Here is an 18,408-nt window from a genome sequence, read left to right as displayed (position 1 = left end):
GCTAAAAAAAAGCCAGAATGGCATAAACAAATGTAAGAAATGCACATAGAGGTAATTCTCAGCTTACAACCATTCATTTAGTGACCATTGGAACTTGCAGGTAGTCCTTGACATACAACCACAATTGGGCCTGAAATTTAAGCTGCTGAGCAAGACAGTTGTTAAGGGAACGTTGCCCCATTTTACAACCTTTCTTGCCACTGTCCTTAAGTGAATCACTGCAGTTTGTAAGTTAGTAACAAGATTATTAAGTGAACCTGGCTTCCCCATCTGCTTGTCAGATGGTGGCAAAAGGGGATTACCACCACCACCCCCGGACACTGCAACCGTCATAAATGTGAGTCGGTTGCCCCAAGCATCTGAATTTTGATCATGTGATCATGGGGATGTTGCAATGGTCGTAAGTGTGAAAAATGATCATAAGTCACTTTTTCAGTTCTGTTGTAACTACAAAGTGTCATTAAATGAATGGTTGTAAGTCAAGGACAACCTTGAAAAAAAGTGACTTACATGTCTTCCTCACACTTACGACCATCACAGCATCCCCACGGTCATGTGATCAAAGCTTGGGTGCTTGGCAACCGGCAAGCACCTTTGGGACAACCATGACCTGGATGACTGAGAATCTCCATAGACATTTATCTATGCACTTTGGGATGAACCCCCTTCAAATGGTCCGGGAGCAGGGGTGAAATCCAGCAGGTTCTGAAAGGTTCTGGAGAACTGGTAGGAAGGAATGTTGAGTAGTTTAGAGAACGGTAGGGGAAATTTTGAGTAGTTAGGAGAACCGGTAGTGGGAATTTTGAGAAGTTTGGAGAACTGGTAGTAGAAATGTTGAATAGTTTGAAGAACAGTAGGGGAAATTTTGAGTAGTCCGGAGAACTGGTAGTAGAAATGTTGAGTAGTTTGGAGAATGGTAGGGGAAATTTTGAGTAGTTCGGAGAACTGGTAGTAGAAATGTTGAGTAGTTTGGAGAATGGTAGGGGAAATTTTGAGTAGTTCGAAGAACTGGTAGTGGAAATGTTGAATAGTTTGGAGAATGGTAGAGGAAATTTTGAGTAATTAGGAGAATGGTAGTGGAAATGTTGAGTAGTTGGGAGAACCAGTAGTGTGAATTTTGAGTAGTTGGGAGAACTGGAAGTGGAAATTTTGAGTAGGGCAGAGAACTGGCAAATGCCACCTCTGGCTAGCCCCAGAGTGGGGGGGGGGTGGAATGGAGCTTTTGCAGTATCCGTCTCCTGCCTTGCCCACCAAGCCACACTACACCCACCAAGCTACGCCCACAGAACCCGTAGTAAAAAAAAAATTGCATTTCACCACTGTGCGGGAGTGTGAACGGATTTCCAGAAAAATGGCAGGTTACGGGGACCATTTGCACTTCACTTTGAGGGGCAGAGAACACAGACTCAAACCCCAACAGCCTGCGTGTGTCTTCAACAGCAAAGGGACACCAGGCAGAAAAACATCCTGCACATAGCTCCACAACCCGGTCCTTTCAACAATTCCAAGAAGGCTCCACACCCATTTGCACCACTCCGGGGACTCTGAGGACATAGACAAACCTCTAAGTGGCCTCAAGGGATCTCTAAAAGGATGCAAAGGACCAGCTGTCCGCAAGCAATTATAAATCCTTTCCTTCCCCACCGACCAGTCAGAGCGGAGGAAGCTTCTTGGATGAGAAGCGAAACGTCTTCAAAGAAAAACCAGAAAGTCCAGTTTCCTCTTGGGAAAACCATGACCTGGATGACGGAGAATCTCCCTAGACAACCAGCATATCTTTACAGTGGTTGCAGAGTCCCATGGTTATACGATCCCCGTTTTCTACCTTCCGAGCCGGCTCTAGACAATGGGGGGACGGGGACTGGATTCACTTAACAACCACATGGTTCACTCAACAACCGCAGTGATTTGCTTAACAGCTATGGCAAAACAAAAAGGTCATAACATGAGTCGTGACTCACATAACCTCCTTAGAAACGGAAATTCCTATCTCCCTTATGGTCACAAATCAAGGACCATCTGCGAGAGGAAAAGACTAGTTTATATCACACCGTTGTGCTGTCATTTTTACTTTTTTTGACCCAACCTTGTGACACCACTCCTGGGGGGGGGGGAAGTTTGGCTGAGTAATAATATGCTCCAGATGGGAAAACAATTGCGAGAAAATGCTCCCCTCCAAATCCTGTTTGGACAGGATGATTTATATGAAGCACCCTACAGGTATTTGCTGCCCTTCCTAATGTGTTTTCTTTATTTTGGGGGGGAGGGAGAGGGAGGGTGTTGAAACAATCCTTCTCATCCTGTCCAAGTGAAGGAAATTATTTTTCAGCCAGCTGTCAAGCTGGTCTAACCTTTATCAGCCTTGTCCCCAGGATCCACACAGGCCTCCTCCCTGAAAATTATAGTTATTTTAAGTGGCTGAAAATAAAACTCCTTCGCTAAAATGAAGATGAAAGTACAGTTAATGGGCTGGAACAGCGACTTAATGGCCAAAGTTGGGCGGTCTGCCCAATCAGTTTTAAGGCTGGAAAAGCCGGGACTAATTCATTCAATTTCACAACACTCACAGCTGGCTCTGCACCTGAGCAATTCGGCTCCCGAGAGTCAATTTTTTGCAACTCGCAAGCAGTCCTCGACTTATGGCCGCAATTGCGCCTAAAGTTTCTGTTATTAAGTGAGACATTTGTTAAGGGGGGGGTTGTCCCATTTTACGACTTGTCATGCTGCAGTTTTTAAGCGGATCGCTGCCGTTGATAAATGAGTATCACTTGTGAAGTGAATCGGATTCCCCCGTTGCTCGTCAGAAGGTCGCAAAAGGGGATCATGTGACCATGGGACATGGCAACGGTCATAAATGTGAGCCAGTTGCCAAGCGTCTGAATTTTGATCGTGTGACCATCGGGATGCTGCAACGGTTGTATGTGGGGAAAAATGATCATGTCAATTTTTCAGTGAAATATGAGCTAAGCGAACTGTTTATTAAACCAGTAGGATCCAACCCCTGGTCTTCACATAATTTTTCCGAAATGGGATAATTTGAGCCTAGTCATTTGTGTCTTGACTAGAAACTCTGGTTGATTTGTTTGATGATGGTTTATTTGTTATTAAACCTTGAGACTCTGAAAAGAGTGCAGAGAAGAACGAGAAAGAAGATTAGGGGACTGGAGGCTAAAACATATGAAGAACGGTTGCAGGAAATGGGTATGTCTAGGTTAATGAAAAGAAGGACTAGGGGAGACATGATAGCAGTGTTACAATATTTGAGGGCCTGCCACAAAGAAGAGGGAGTCAAACTATTCTCCAAGGCACTTGAGAGCAAGATAAGATACAATGGGTGGAAACTAATCAAGGAGAGGAGCAACCTAGAACTAAGGAGAAATTTCCTGACAGTGAGAATAATTAACCAGTGGAACAAGTTGCCTCCAGAAGTTGCGAATGCTCCAACACTGGAAGTTTTCAAGAAGAGATTGGACAGACACTTGTCTATAATGGTACAGGTCTTCTACTTGTGCAGGGGGTTGGACTAGAAGACCTTCAAGGTCCCCTCCAACTCTGTTATTTTCTTGGTGGTCTATGGCATTCTCAGGAGTCTTTTTCCAACACCAAAATTCAAAGCCACCTATACCCTCCTTCTCCTGCCTCTTCAAAGTCCAGCTTTCATTTCCATGGAATGTCACCACAGTTCTGATCCGCTTGGTCACTTACTATCTGCAAAATGTCACCGTGTCATCTACGTTGGAGGAGATTTCCTCCATTAAAATGTTTTTCCACTGGTTCTACAAGTCACTTTGTTTCCTGTTGTTTTTCAATCGGTTTTTTTTAATACTGTGGTGCGTAGGTGGATTCTCCTGTCCAAAATCAGGCATTGCTCTTATCATGAACAGGACATACCTGGTCCAGGAACACTTTGGAAGAGGATATTTGTTGCTCAGGCTTGAACTGCGGAGTCCTCCTCTGAGCTTGGTGTTTTTCTTGCAGACGTTTCATGACCCAGCTAGGTAACATCATCAATGCTAGACGGAAGTTGGGTTGCGAGAAGGAGGAAGAAGAGGAGGGGGATATGGGATCCTTGGTTCTTTCTGGGCATGGTTGTTTTCTTGCAGACATTTAATTACCCAACTAGGTAACATCATCAATGCTAGAAGGGAGTTGGGTTTGTGAAGAGGAGGATGAGGATTACTATTATTGTGAGGTCCTTGTTGCTTTCTGAGCTTGGTTGTCTTCTTGCAGATGTTTGATTACCTAAGTAGATAATCTCATCAGTTGTAGAAAGGAATGGGATCTGGACTATGATACTACCTAGTTGGGTAATGAAATGTCTACAAGAAAATAATCAAAGTTAGAGAGCAGAAAGGAGAAAACATTTTCATACCCTAGTTATTGTTTTTGTGATTTTCTTTTAACTTCAGAAAAGTTCCCTAAAGTGGCCTCCTGGGGTTGTGCATGGATCCCACTGGATCCCAAAAATTCCTTGGCACTTAACATGTTCCCACTCCAGCGATGAATTCGTACCAGTTCTGGAATTCCTAAATATTTATTTCCACCTGTTAATAAGCAAAAACATATGAAATATAAACAGGTTCATTACACTGAACCCCAAATCTTTTTAAAAAAAGAATCAAGAATAACATTGAATCATTTCTTCCCTCTGTTTTCTTAGTTCATTCCAATCTGACTTTGCATGGCTTAACCATCATAATAAAAATTAAGAATGCAGCAATCTGAAATGGAACACCTTACTCACCCTCAAGGACACGTCTGTAAATTGCTTTGCATTTACAATTTGATATCGAAGGCATTTTTAAAAAAGTCAGAACAAGTAATGTAGAAATTCAAACAGCGCCTCAGTACGTCAGAATGTGGCTAAGTTACTCCAGACTTATGAGGTGAATTTATGAGGTGAGAAATGCTGTCAAGGTCCTTGTTTTCAGTTCTGAAGAGTCTGCTTCAAAATGAGAAGTACTTCGTTCCAATTGTCTGGTTAATTATAGCTTGCAATAAACAAGGAAGAAGGAAATAAATGCACGGCAGGTTCAACAAACAAGAAATATATGCTAAATAGTCACATTTCCACCATCAGGACAAAAATACTTTGAGACGAGAAGTCAACAGCTTGAGGTTGAAGCTGCAGGCGAATGTTACGCAATTATGAAGAATATATGGGATTTTTCCAACTTGCTGGATGAGCAATTGCTTTGTAGAGGAGCAGATCAGCAGGTCTTTTCCATGTGAGGTCAAAAAGACCAAAAAGCACCAGTAGAAGAGAATATTTTTAGCTCGAGGTTGAACTGTCAGGTCCTTGGTCCTCTCTGAAGTTGATGGTTTTCTTGCAAACGTTTCATTACCCAACTAGGTAACATCATCAGTATTAGAAGGGAGTGAGGTTTGGGAAGAAGAGGACATTGTGGCCCACCACCGGCCAACAGAGCTGGCAGCAGATTCAGACAGTGAGAAGGTTGGGGAGGAACATGAGACAGTCCTGGAGTCTGGGGAAGGCTCTGATGAGTGCTCTGTGTCAGGGAAAGGGGGCCAGGGCCGTATGCCAGTTATCAAATATCTTCAGAATCAGACATCAGTGAGGCAGACGAACAGCCTGTTCCCAGTGTGCGCATGCGCAGAGTTGCCAAATGAAGGGAACAGCTAAAGAACAGGGGTCAACTTGGGAGTAAGGCTACAGATGGACATGAATGGCCCCTCCCAGAGGAGATAAAAGAGGAGCGAAAGGGGAGTGGAGTTTGCAGGAGACAATTAGTTCGCTTAATTGGTTGGTTGGTGACTCTCCAAGACTCCTTGCCAAGTTTTGCAGCTATCAGCCTGGCAGCTCTCCAAGCCAGATAAGGTCTGTGACTGTAAATCCTCCCTCAAAAGACTTTGCTGGATGTGAATGAGCAGAATTCACAGCATATTAATAAAAGGGTTTTTTGACAAGACAAGGAGTTTGTTTCAGACTCTTGGGAAGCCTCGGTCAGAGCAGAGGAGGAGGAAGAGGACTGTGGGGTCCTTGGTAGTTTTCTGAACTTGGTAGTTTTCAGACAATGCTTACCAATGAGTGCGCTGAAAAATAATGAATCAAAGGAAGGAAATGGTGATTTGTTTTCTCTGTGTATGGAGCACTGATTGAAAGGAATTGGTGGGAGCTCAGGAGAAGGACACTGACTAAGATGGCATTTTTGGCATCCTGTTCCATTGAATCATCGCTGGTGACAGTAAGCATTTCAACTCGGGTGAGCTCAAAAATGCTCATGAGGATTAGAATGGCATTTGGATGCAAGCCAGTAGGAAATGCCAGGCTGGGGAATCTTCTAAAAATGACCCATAGAATGATAGTGCTGGAAAGGACCTTGGAGGTCTCCTAATCCAACTCTCTGGTCATGGCAGGAGATCCTATACCAGGGGTGTCAAACTGGATCAGCATTGTAGTTCTCCTCCACAGGCTGGCTGCGGGGGGGGGGGGAGAGGGGGAGATGGGATGGACACCTCCTGCAAGACCCTGCCGGCCAAAACAGGGCACTCCAGTGATGAAGCACCCACAACTTCTAATTGTAAACCGTTCCACTGGTTAATTGTCCTCACTGTTAGGAAGTTTCTCCTTAATTCCAGGCTGCTTCTCTCCTTGATTAATTTTCATCCGTTGTTTCTTGTCCTACCCTCTAATGCGTTGGAGAACAAGCTGACCCCCTCTTCTTTTGTGGCAGCCCCTCAAATACTGGAATATTGTTATCATGTCACCCCTTGTCCTACTTTTCTCTACACCAGCCAAACCCGAATCCTGAAAAACAATGAAATTAGAATAAGGTAGGCAGTGGGGTTCTATGTGAACTCTGTGGAAGTGAAAATTGGACTTTAGGAAGGAGGATAAGAAAAGTATTAACGCTGTTAACGTTTGGTGTTGGAGCAGCCATGAAGGCTTTGGCTTCAGAGGCTGTCAGGGATGCCAAGAGGATTATTAAGTGCTGGAACAAGACTAATATGGGGCCCACTCAGATGCTGAAATACACCATGTAAATGAGATGAGGAGTGTGGAAGAGAGGAAGGAGGCAAGAGGAAGAAAGAAGAGAAGGCTAGGAGAGAGAGCAGGGGGGGAGAGGAGGAGAGAAAGAAGGAGTGGAAAGAGGAGAAGGAGAGAGGAAGGGGAAGTAGAGAAGAGAAGGATGACAGAGGGAAGAAAGGAGGTAGGGAGGAGGAGAGAGGGAGAAGAAAGTGATGGATCGGATACAAATATGGTGTAAGGAGAGCAGAAGAGCCAATGATAGTTCTTGGGAGGTTGATGGTAAGGCGAATTGACATAATATTTAATAATACAAAATAGCGATGGTTATGTAATGGTATACATGTGGTTATTTGTATGAAAATGAAAAAATAAAAAAGTTTATTTAAAAAAAAAAAGACTAATATAGGAGCCGAGGTGGCGCAGTGGTTAGGGTGCAGTACTGCAGGCCACTTCAGCTGACTGTTATCTGCAGTTCAGCGGTTCAAATCTCACCGGCTCAAGGTTGACTCAGCCTTCCATCCTTCTGAGGTGGGTGAAATGAGGACCCAGACTGTGGGGGCAATTTGCTGACTCAATTTGCTAAAAATCTGTAAACCGCTTAGAGAGGGCTGAAAGCCCTATGAAGCAGTATATAAGTCAAATAAATAAACAAACAAACAAACAAACAAACAAATAAATAAATAAATAATATGGGCCCCACTTTTCCACCTGATCCACTCAACTCCCCCACGGGAGCAGGGTTGGCTCAAGCCAGGCCCCTCCCCTTCAGCCCCACCTGGGCAGCAGTCCGCAGGATGCCCCGACTCAAGAGAAAAAGGACCGGAGCGCGACAGTGCGCATGCACCCAAACACTCCAATGCATCCCCCACCCCCACCCCGTGGAACAGTTGCACTATCCATCCAGGTACCCGCCTGCTTAAAACGAGGCACAGGTGGGTTGACTTTCTTTACTTCGCCCTCCCACGAGTGGCTGTAAATCTGCGCCTGCGCAGAAAGTGAAATCGCGTCTTCAGGGAAGGGAAGGGTGAAAGAAAGGGAGTGATGGAAGAAGTCAATTGAGGTTGCTGGGGAGGCGCATGCCCAGGTGGTAGCACTGAGCCACATGTGGTATTAGCGTGATCAGTGGGGTGGGTGGGAGCCCCTCATTCCCCTCCTTTGTGCATCTCTTTCATTAGGCAACATGACCAGGGCTGGATTCCTACTGGTTCGGCCCGGTTCGGCTGAACCAGTAGTAACTTAATGGCCTGAGTCGCTGGAACTGGCAGCGACCCAGGCCTGCCACGCCCTTGAACCACTTCTCTCGGTGGCGCCATAGGCGGCGCCATCTTATTTTTGCCTTCTGTGCATGTGCAGAGCAATTTTTGTTGCACTGTGCATGCATGCACATCAAGCGCATGCGTGCTGAGCATCCCTGAGCGAACCAGCAGTAGTGGCAGCCGGAACCCACCCCTTAACATGACTCCATTAACATGTTCACCATTTAAGTATAGAGTATAAAGTATACATCCAATATTGTTTTTCTTTTTAAAAAATTGGTTTTATAAAAATTCCCCTTCATGGGCCCCCTTTGTATTCCATGGGCCCCGGAACAATGTGCCAGCTGAACCCCCCTTTCCTCAGGCCTGGAGGCTGTGATGCGTCTATACTTACCAAGATCAAAACTGTGCAAGCCATACTATTCCCTGTGATACTCTAAGGAGCAAAAATTGGATTTTGAAGAAGCAGAAGAGGAAGAGCATGTCTGAACTTTAGTGTTGAAGAAGACTCCCGAGAAAAAAGCATGGACAGCCAAGGAAACAAACCGATGGATCATCCAACGAATCAACCAGCGTTATCGCTCCAGGCGCGTCTGACTTGCCTTGAATTATTCATCTTTTTGACACTTTATGTGAAGATCTAGAAAAGTCCATAATTCTGGGAAAGGTGGAAGGAAAGAGAAGATGACCAGCAGCAATGTGGATGAATTCAGTTACGGTGGCAATGAAAGCAACAGAATAATCTTGTAATTTTAATCCACCAAAGCCGGTGGAAGCTTCCTAGCTGATCTTGGTTGAACAGTACAAAACGGAACAGAACAATAAGAGTTGGAAGGGGCCTTGGAGGTCTTCTAATCCAACCACCCTGACCGTACATCACTTCAGAACAATGGTTATCCAATCTCTTCTTAAAAACTTCCAGTGTTGGAGAATTCACAACTTCTGGAGGCAAGTCCTTCCACTAATTAATTGTTCTCAGTGATAGGAATTTCCTCCTGTCAGGCCTGGAAGCCATCTTTTGCATTGGGCCACATTTATTGCTGTGGGAAAACGGGAGGGGGGATTATATGGAATGGGGTAGATATAGTCAAATTAACATTCCTTTCTCAGAGAGTCAAGGACGTCTTGCCCTGCACCTGGAGGGGTGTGACTGGGAGGCATCTCCAGTTGGGACGGTGCCTGATTGGGCCATGTGATGGACATGTGGGTGCTGGGCAGGGACTTGAACTTTCGTTTGGGTGGGGAAAACCTGGAACCTTTCAGATTCGGGTTTTCCCAGATGTGCCAATAGGACATCTCTAATAAAATGGAACTTTGAGGAACCTCAAGTCTTGGAGTCTTCTTTCGTTGGAGGTGTTACTTGGATCCCTGACACCTCCTTAGTTGTAGCTTGGATCTCTCCTTGATTAGTTTCCATCCGTTGCTTCTTTCTCCTGCCTTCTGATGCTTTGGATACTGTTAGAAGAGCTGAAGGACAGGTTTAAGAACAGATCATTATGGAAAAAAATCTATGGAATGGCTGAGATAGACCATCATTTAATGTAGTGGTGGGTTTCAAAAATTGTTCGAACCTACTCTGTGGGTGTGGCCTCCTATGGGGGAGTGGCTTGCCGCCCATGTGACCGGATGGGAGTGGCTTGCCGCCCATGTAACCAGATATGAAGATCCCGACGACACTTGTCAGAACCACCTTAAATTACCTCACACACAGCACTGGCATGCATAAGAATATGATGTAAACTTGTTTTTTAAAAGGCATCTTTGGTTTGCGTTAAAACAACTTCAACACACGCAATGTTCTGATTGCATCACAAACGCAGTAGTCATCCTTACCTTTCACAGAGGCACTGAGTTTTATAAATAGGAGCATGATAGTGTAGAATAATCATATCCAAGGACCAGTGGTGGGTTTCAAAAAATTTCGGAACCTCTTCTGTAGGTGTGGCCTGCTTTCCGGGTCCACTGGTGGAACCTCTTCTAACCGGTTCGGTAGATTTGACGAACCGGTTCTACCGAATAGGTGCAAACTGGTAGGAACCCACCTCTGATTTAATGGCACTTAACAAGTCCCAGAGAAGCCAGAAATAAGAAGCCCTGAAGCCTCAAAATGGCCTCAGTCAGGTCAGCTTCATTGTTGACAAAACCATGAGTTAAAGCTGGCTTATGATCCTGGCTTGTTTGCAAAATTATCACTTCTGCCTTGTTTGTCTCTTTAAATAAAATGAGAAGCTTATTATCTCCATTGACTTGCACAGAGTTCCTTCGCACCAGGCCTCCCAACCAACTGCCATAGAGAGAAACGTTAAGTGGCCTTAGGCTTAATTCACATCCAGATTGTGAAATTGTTGCCAGACATGCTATATATTCCAGCATACAAAAATGATGTTTCAGTCCAGGCATTTTGCCCAGGATTCCCTAATCCAACCAGCTAATAAATCATTTTCAGATTTCTTAGTTACATATATCTAAGCAAGGCTTTTGTCAGGGTTCCAAATAGCATCCAAAATTAAATTAGAGTTTGAGGCAAAGGATTCCTCAAAGTTCCAATTTATTAGAAGAGCCAGGTTGGCACATCTGGGAAAACCCGAGTCTGAAAGCTTCCAGTTTTTCCCCACCCAGTTGAAAGTTCAAGATCTTGCCCCCACATCCACAAGTCCATCACATGGTCCAATCTTCCACTGCCACAAGGATAGATTCCACCCATCCAGTTCCAGCCAGTTCCAGAGACAAAGATGACCTTGGCTTTCTAAGAAGAATGTTATTATGGCTGCATATCACCCAACTCTGTATAATCCCCCCTCCCTTTTCCCCCCACAATGGAAAGTAGACAGTAGACAGTGTGGCAGGCTTGAAGTCCAAAAGAAAAGATGGCTTGCGGGCATGACAGGTTTTCCACCTGGTTAATTTCTAGTGGGGAGGGGGAGTACATTCAGTTCTCAGAATTCTTCAGCCAGAATGGCCACTGAGGAGAATTCTGGGAGTTGAAGTTCACCTATTTGGAAGCTGCTCAGATCAGAAAAAAACACGCTGATTTAATTTGGAGACATGAAGATTGCACAGAGCAAAAGGAAGAATCAAAATGGTGTAGTGGTGAAGGTCATGGACTGGCCTCCGAGAGTCCCAGATTCTAATCTTCCCTCGGCCACAGACTAAGGGAGTTTGAGCCAATCTCTCTCTCTCTCTCTCTCTCTCTCTCTCTCTCTCTCTCTCCCTCTCCCTCTCCCTCTCCCTCTCCCTCTCCCTCTCTCTCCCTCCTTCCCTCCCTCCCCCCTCTCAGCTCAACCATCCTCACAGGGTTGTTGTGGAGACCAAGAAAAGGAGGGAACGCTGTGCTGAGCACCTGGATGAAAAGGAAGGATATAAATTAAATCAATAAATATCAGCGATCAATGGGCTCCATGATATTTCTTTTTTTTTTTTTTCTTTCTTTCTTGGACAGTTTTATTGATTTGCTATTGTGTTCAACTGTCCCAACGGGGCAATTATTGCGGAGAAAAAGAAAACCCAAGGAAGGAAGTGTTGGAAGAAATGTCCCTCTGGGTTCAGTTCCAAGTGGGGAGAAAGACGCCGGAAACATGGTGGCTGCTTGGAAAGATGGTTTTAATGGTGGACAGGATCACGTGCCTTGAAGATGTTGGGTGAAGGAAAAAAAGGGAGAGATGCTGAGAGTGCCTGAGTTTTATGCCCTCTCTGGGCTTTTGAATTTGAGCTTGTATTCTGATTTGTTATCAGACTCTCATGGGGCCATGCAGGGACACCTCAGTAGGCTGTCCAGGCTTGGTTGAGCCTTGCTGGGTGATGATGTAATGAAAGGGCTTTGGGATTCTTATTATGGTTCTCCCTGGAGGAGGTAGATATTTGTTATGTAGAATAGACTGGCTCAGGCATTAATGGCCCATTGACAAAGTTGCGGCGGGGGGGCTGAGTTTCTGACTCCCTTTTATGGGAAATGTTCTGTCCTTTTAATATTTCCTAAAATATTTCATTTTTCTTGGAGAGCGGTGAGTGCTAACTTCCTACAGAACAATACAAACCTACTGTATTTTTCGGAGTATAAGACGCACATTTTTTCCTCAAAAAAGAGGGTGAAAATCTGGGTGCATCTTATACACTGAATGTAGCATTTTTGGCCTCCCAAAACCCCACCCCCTTCACAAAAATGGCCGTGCATAGCCTTTAGGAGGCTTCCACCATTTTTTGCTCATTTTTGTCCCTTCAGCCCCCAGGAGCACCCTATAAGCCTCCTAAAGGCTATGCATGCCCTTATTTTGACAAAAAACGGGCCCATTTTTGCAAAAAATGGGCCGTTTTTGGAAGGTCTGTAGAGTCCAAAAACTTTTTTAAAAAATTTGCCTCTTCAAAATCTTGGTGCGTCTTATACTCCGAAAAATACGTTATTTGTTTACAAGCTGCCCAGGGTCAAATTACATCCTCCAGTCCCTTAATAATCATCTTGGTTGCTCTTCTTTACACTCTTTCTAGAGTCTCAACATCTTTTTTTATATTGTGGGGACCAAAACTGGATGCAGTATTCCAAGTGTGGTCTAAAGTAATGCTAATATCTTCTGGCTGGCTTGGCTTGTTCTACCTGAAGAAAAAACGTGAGGCCAGAATGGTGTTTTACGGAGTTCTATGGTACTTTCAGATTCCTCTGCCCCATTTAGGGAATGAAGAGGAGAGCTGTCTTCCATTCCCTGCTATAAGACCTATCCTTCTCTCAGAACGTTCATAGCTCCAGGCTGGAGCTCTGATGGGGCGTCCACAACCTTCTTTGATGTCTCATTCCATCACCTTCCCTTCTGGAGAAGCTTTTATCATTTTCTCTTGATGGACCAGGTGGAAGAAAATCGCAGAGATGTGTGAATCACTTGGTCTGGATCTTATGACATATCTTCATTATTACAGGGTATCTGTGATGCAACGTTTACTGCAGGGAGGTGTCCGTTCCCAGGAGTTTTTGTCTCTCCAATATGCAAAGAGAGTTTAGAGCAGGGGTACCCAAACTTGGCAACTTTAAGACTTGTGGACTTCAACTCCCAGAATTCTCCAGCCAGCATAGCTGGCTGGAGAATTCTGGGAGTTGAAGTCCACAAGTCTTAAAGTTGCCAAGTTTGAAGACCTCTGGTTCAGAACATTTGAACAGTTGGGTTTTATGGGGCCAGAAGCCAAGAAGAAGACAGAGCAAATAGTAGGTGATGATTTACTCAGATATCAAAACAGGAGATTGTCCCAAAGGTGCTTTTTTTGGTGGCTCTATATAAGTCCTTTCATTTCCCCACCATCCAATCATATTTTCTGCAAGTTTGGAGCAGTTTACCTTGAGTTTGTATCTCTTGTTTTCCCGTGTGTTATTGCAGTTGAAGCTGAAGAAGTCATTGACAGGTAGGATGTTGTAGCAGACAATTTTGCGTACTATGTTTAGGTCCGACCACAGGCAGCACAATTCCAGATTGTCCAAGGCCAAAATTTCAAGGCTGGTGGCATAAGGGATTCTATTGTGAACAGAGGAGCGGAGGACTCTTCTTGTGAAATACCTCTGGACTCGCTCAATTGTATTAATGTCCAATATAAAGTGTGGATTCCAGGCAGACGAGCTGTATTCGAGAATTGGTCTGGCAAAGATTTTGTATGCCTTTGTTGGCAGTACAATATTACCGGAGAAGAAGCTTTGCAAAATTAGGTTAACAACACTTAATGCCTTTTTTGCTGTTACAGTGAGCTCTGGCACTTGCTATATTTTTCGGAATATAAGATGCACTGGAGTATAAGACGCACCAAGGTTTTGAAGAGGCAATTTTTTTTAAAGTAAGTAGATAGATAGAGGGAGAGACAGGAAGAGAAAGAGAGAGAAATACAGTAGGTAGGTAGGGAGAGAGAGAGTGTGTGCAGGTAGGTAGGTAGGTAGGTAGGTAGGTAGGTAGGTAGGTAGGTAGAGAGAGAGAGAAAAATATATATATAGAGAGAAATACAGTAGATAGGTAGGTGTTTCTGCTGGCACAGCACTTAATCAATGTAATTCTCATCAATCAGCTAAAGAGCTTTCTAAAAGGAAAAAAAAAAGTTTTTGCACTCTGCAAACCTCCCGAAAATGGGCCCGTTTTTTTTTCAAAAAAAAAAAAAAAAGAGGCATGAATAGCCTCGGGGGGCTTGCAGAGTGCTCCTGGGGGGGTGAGGGGCCCAAAAACGAGCAAAAAAACAGCCTGGTTTTTTTGTGAAAATGGGCCCATTTTTTATTAAAAAATTGCATTCATAGCCTTATGGAGGCTTATAGAGTGCTGCTGGGGGCTGCGGGAGGCAAAAATGGCCCATTTTCTGCTCATTTCTGCCTTCCCCACCCCCCAGGAGCTCTCTAAAAGCCTCCATAAGGATATGCACGGCCATTTTGGTGAAGGGACGAGGCTTCGGGAGGCAAAAAAATGCTGTATTCGGTGTATAAGATGCACCCAGATTTTCAGCCTCTTTTTTGAGGAAAAAAGGTGCGTCTTATATTCCAAAAATACGGTAGATCATTTGAGGTGACTACTCCAAGGTCCTTGACAGAGTGAGGGTGGTCGACAAGATCATATCCGACCAGCTTGTATTTTGTATCTTGCCCTTTGAGACCCTGTCTATGGACAGAGCATGGGTTGTGTAGTGGCCTTGGATCTGGAAGGGATAGGAAAACCAATTGTGGGGAAAGGTGGCTGGAAACAGGAATGGGAAATATTAATAACAGCAATAACAACAGAGGAATGAGAAAGTTGGAAGAATAAAAATTCAGCCCTCGCTGAAAGAGGTTCATTCTTTCCAGCACATGTCAGGACGCCTTTACTTAACCGAAAGCTTTAAACAAGACTGTTCTTGCAGGGAACTAAAACAAAAGAAAGGCTAATTATTCCATTGAGGTTTGAGATGAGAAATCTACCTTGGAGCTCTTTTTCTTTTGATGAAGACCACTTGCTCAAAACTTTCCATGCCTGTAATTGCTTCATTGGAACATGCCTGCTCCCTTTGCTCTGATTTTTTTTCTCTCTATTTGTGGTAGGGGGAGATGAAGGCCATTTCTTTATGAGTGTTTAATAGCATCTTGTAATTTTAATCCACCAAAGCCGGTGGAAGCTTTCTAACTGAACTTGGTTGAACAGTACAAAACGGAACAGAACAATAAGAGTTGGAAGGGACCTTGGAGGTCTTCTAGTCCAACCCCCTGCTCAAGCAGGAGACCCTACTACAGAGGTGGGTTCCTACCAGTTCGCACCTATTCGGTAGAACGGGTTCGTCAAATCTACCGAACCGGCTAGAAGAGGTTCCACCAGTGGACCCAGAAAGCAGGCCACACCTACAGAAGAAGTTCCAAAAATTTTTGTAACCCACCACTCACACACACACACACACACACACACACACACACACACACACAGACTCACACACAGACTCACAGAGAGAGAGAAAGAGAAAGGAAGAAATAAATAAATAAAAGAAAGAAAAAAAGAAAGAAAACGTGAGAGAGATGAAAGAAAAAAAGGAAAAAGGGACAGAGAGGCAAAAGGAAGGAGGGGGAGAGAGAGAGAGAGAGAGAGAGAGAGAAAACACATGGCTGGCAAGCCACTCCCACCAGGTCACATGGCCGGCAAGCCACTCCCACAAAGGAGGCCATACCCACAGAGTAGGTTCGAATTTTTTTTGAAACCCACCACTGCCCTACTACCATCAGACAAATGGTTGTCCAAACTCTTCTTAAAAACTTCCAGTGATGGATTGCACCCACAACTTCTGGAGACAAGCCGTTCCACTGATTAATTGTTCTGTTTCTCCTGAGTTCTAGGTTGCTTCTGTCTTTGGTTAGTTTCCATCTCGTGTTTCTAGTCTTGCCTACTGGTGCTTTGGAAAATAGGTTCTTTGTGGCAGCCCCTCAAACATTGGAACGCTGCTGTCATGTCCCCTCACCCAGCCCTTCTTTTCATTAGACTAAGACAAACCCTATTCCTGCAAGTGTTCTTCATATGTTTTAACCTCCAGTCCTCTAATCATCTTTGTTGCTCTTCTCTGCACTCTTTCCAAAGTCTCAATGTCGTTTTTATAATGTGGCAACCAAAACTGGATGCAGTATTCCAGGTGTGGTCTTACTAAAGTTTTATAAAACAGTACTAGTACTTCACATGATCTTGGGAAGAGCCGAGGTGGCGCAGTGGTTAAATGCAGCACTGCAGGCTACTTCAGCTGACTGCAGTTCTGCAGTTCGGCTGTTCAAATCTTACCGGCACAGGGTTGACTCAGCCTTCCATCCTTCCGAGGTGGGTAAAATGAGGACCCGGATTATTGTTGGGGGCAATATGCTGACTCTGTAAACCACTTAGAGAGGGCTGAAAGCCCTATGAAGCGGTATATAAGTCTAACTGCTATTGCTATTGCTATTCTATCCCTCTGTTAATGCAACATAGGACTGAATTGGCTTTTTTGGCAGCTGCAGCACAAGGCTGGCTCATATTTAAGTGATTGTCTGCTGGGACAATCCAAGATCCCTCTTAAAATTGCTACTATTGAGCCAGTGACCACCTATAAGACACCTGTACATTTGGACTGGAGAGCCACACCTACTTAAGGTTTGGATGGGAGATCTCCAAAGCAATTGTAAGACTGCAGGTAAGATGTGTCCATGAAAGTCACTAGGAGTCATACCTGACAGAGTCTTTAACCTTGTATAACATCAGCCAACCTCTGCTGTAATATTGCAACTACAAGAGAATATCCAAGATTGAATCTTGTATAATTCAATTCAATCCCCACCAAAGCCAGCTTTGTGACATAACGTCAATAAGGCAAAAGTAAAGGTTCCCCTTGTGTATATGTGCTAGGCTTTCCCGACTTCGCTGTCCAAAGACGTCTCTGTGGTCATGTGGCCGGCATGACTAAACACCGAAGGCGCATGGAATACTGTTACTTTCGCACCAAAGGTGGCTCCTATTTTTTTACTTGCATTTTTATATGCTTTCGAACTGCTAGGTTGACAGAAACTGGGACAAGTAACGGGAGCTCATTCCGTTATGCGGTGCTAGGGATTCGAACCGCTGAACTGCCGACCTTCTGATCGACAAGCTCAGCGTCTTAGACACTGAGCCACTTTAATGTCAATAAAGGAGAATATTTATAGTTCATGGTTGAAATAAGGGGTCCTTGGTGCTCTCTGAACTTGTCCGTTTTCTTGCCAACATTTCATTACCCAAACTAGGTAACATCATCATGTTATCTAGTACTGATTATGTTACCCTAGCTGAAGTAATGAAACGTCTGCAAGAAAACCACCAAGCTCAGAGAGCACCAAGGATCCATCACCTACTTGAGGGCCAGAAGAAGAAAAAGAACATTGCAAATAAGAAATGGCTATACCTTTTTAATTACAGTCGTCCAATTAATCATGGTTAAAACATGGAAATATCTGGACAAAGTCTCAGAGAGATGGTATGAGCAGAACTGGTCTTTTTCCTGAACTTGAAAATATTCCGGATAAATTTGAGTGCACGAGAAGCCAAAGTAATGAATCACTGTTTTGCAAGAGATGATGGAATGTCATTGTTTATGTAAAGGATAAGCATGAAACACCGTGTCTCAAACCTCACGGGCATGTTCCAGTGTACCAGCACTGTATAAATATTTTTAAACAAAATTCAAACAAAACAATTTTTTTTTTAAAAATCTGGAACAACCGAAAACACTTCCGGGGTGCCCTGAACATGACTTAGGAGTTTGAAATGTTTTTCTTTCCTTATTACTTGTACTGAAGACAACTGAAAGGTTGGCTTATAGTTTAATCAGCTCCCGTCTCTTTTCTTCATAGTTGGTACATAAATGGAATCACAAGAAATAAAGCGAACCAGCTACTTCTCTCTCCCCCAAATCACCACGGCTCCTTCCTTATTCGGGACAGCGAGAGTAACAAGGGAGAATACTCTCTGTCGGGTAAGCTACACCTTACTCTTCATGTCACAGGTGGACCTCTTATCATAGTCAACGTCCAAAGTTGAATTGTTTTTAGGATTAATTGGATCTGGGTCTTCCATGTTGAAGATCCAGCTGGATTCTTCTCCATTATCTCTTGCCATGGTCACATGGTCAACCAACTCAAGATGGCGATTGTGATGGTATCATCAAACCAAGCCATGGTCCTCATCAAGATGGCGGGGC

General features: G+C 44.2%; 1 protein-coding gene across 1 annotated transcript in view; it reads left to right on the top strand.

Annotated features, from left to right (window-relative positions):
* The window catches only part of SRMS (src-related kinase lacking C-terminal regulatory tyrosine and N-terminal myristylation sites), a 48,865-nt gene that overhangs the window by 8,236 nt on the left and 22,221 nt on the right, over positions 1-18,408 (top strand). Inside the window, exon 2 of the mRNA XM_032218529.1 lies at positions 18,062-18,183. Within this exon, the coding sequence (XP_032074420.1) occupies positions 18,062-18,183 (122 nt within the window). The remainder of the gene's footprint in view (positions 1-18,061; positions 18,184-18,408) is intronic.

Source organism: Thamnophis elegans, chromosome 5 (assembly GCF_009769535.1).
Source record: "Thamnophis elegans isolate rThaEle1 chromosome 5, rThaEle1.pri, whole genome shotgun sequence".
NCBI classification, from domain to species: Eukaryota; Metazoa; Chordata; class Lepidosauria; order Squamata; family Colubridae; genus Thamnophis; species Thamnophis elegans.
Note: the sequence above shows the minus strand (reverse complement) of the source record. Positions and strands in the feature narration are given on the sequence as shown.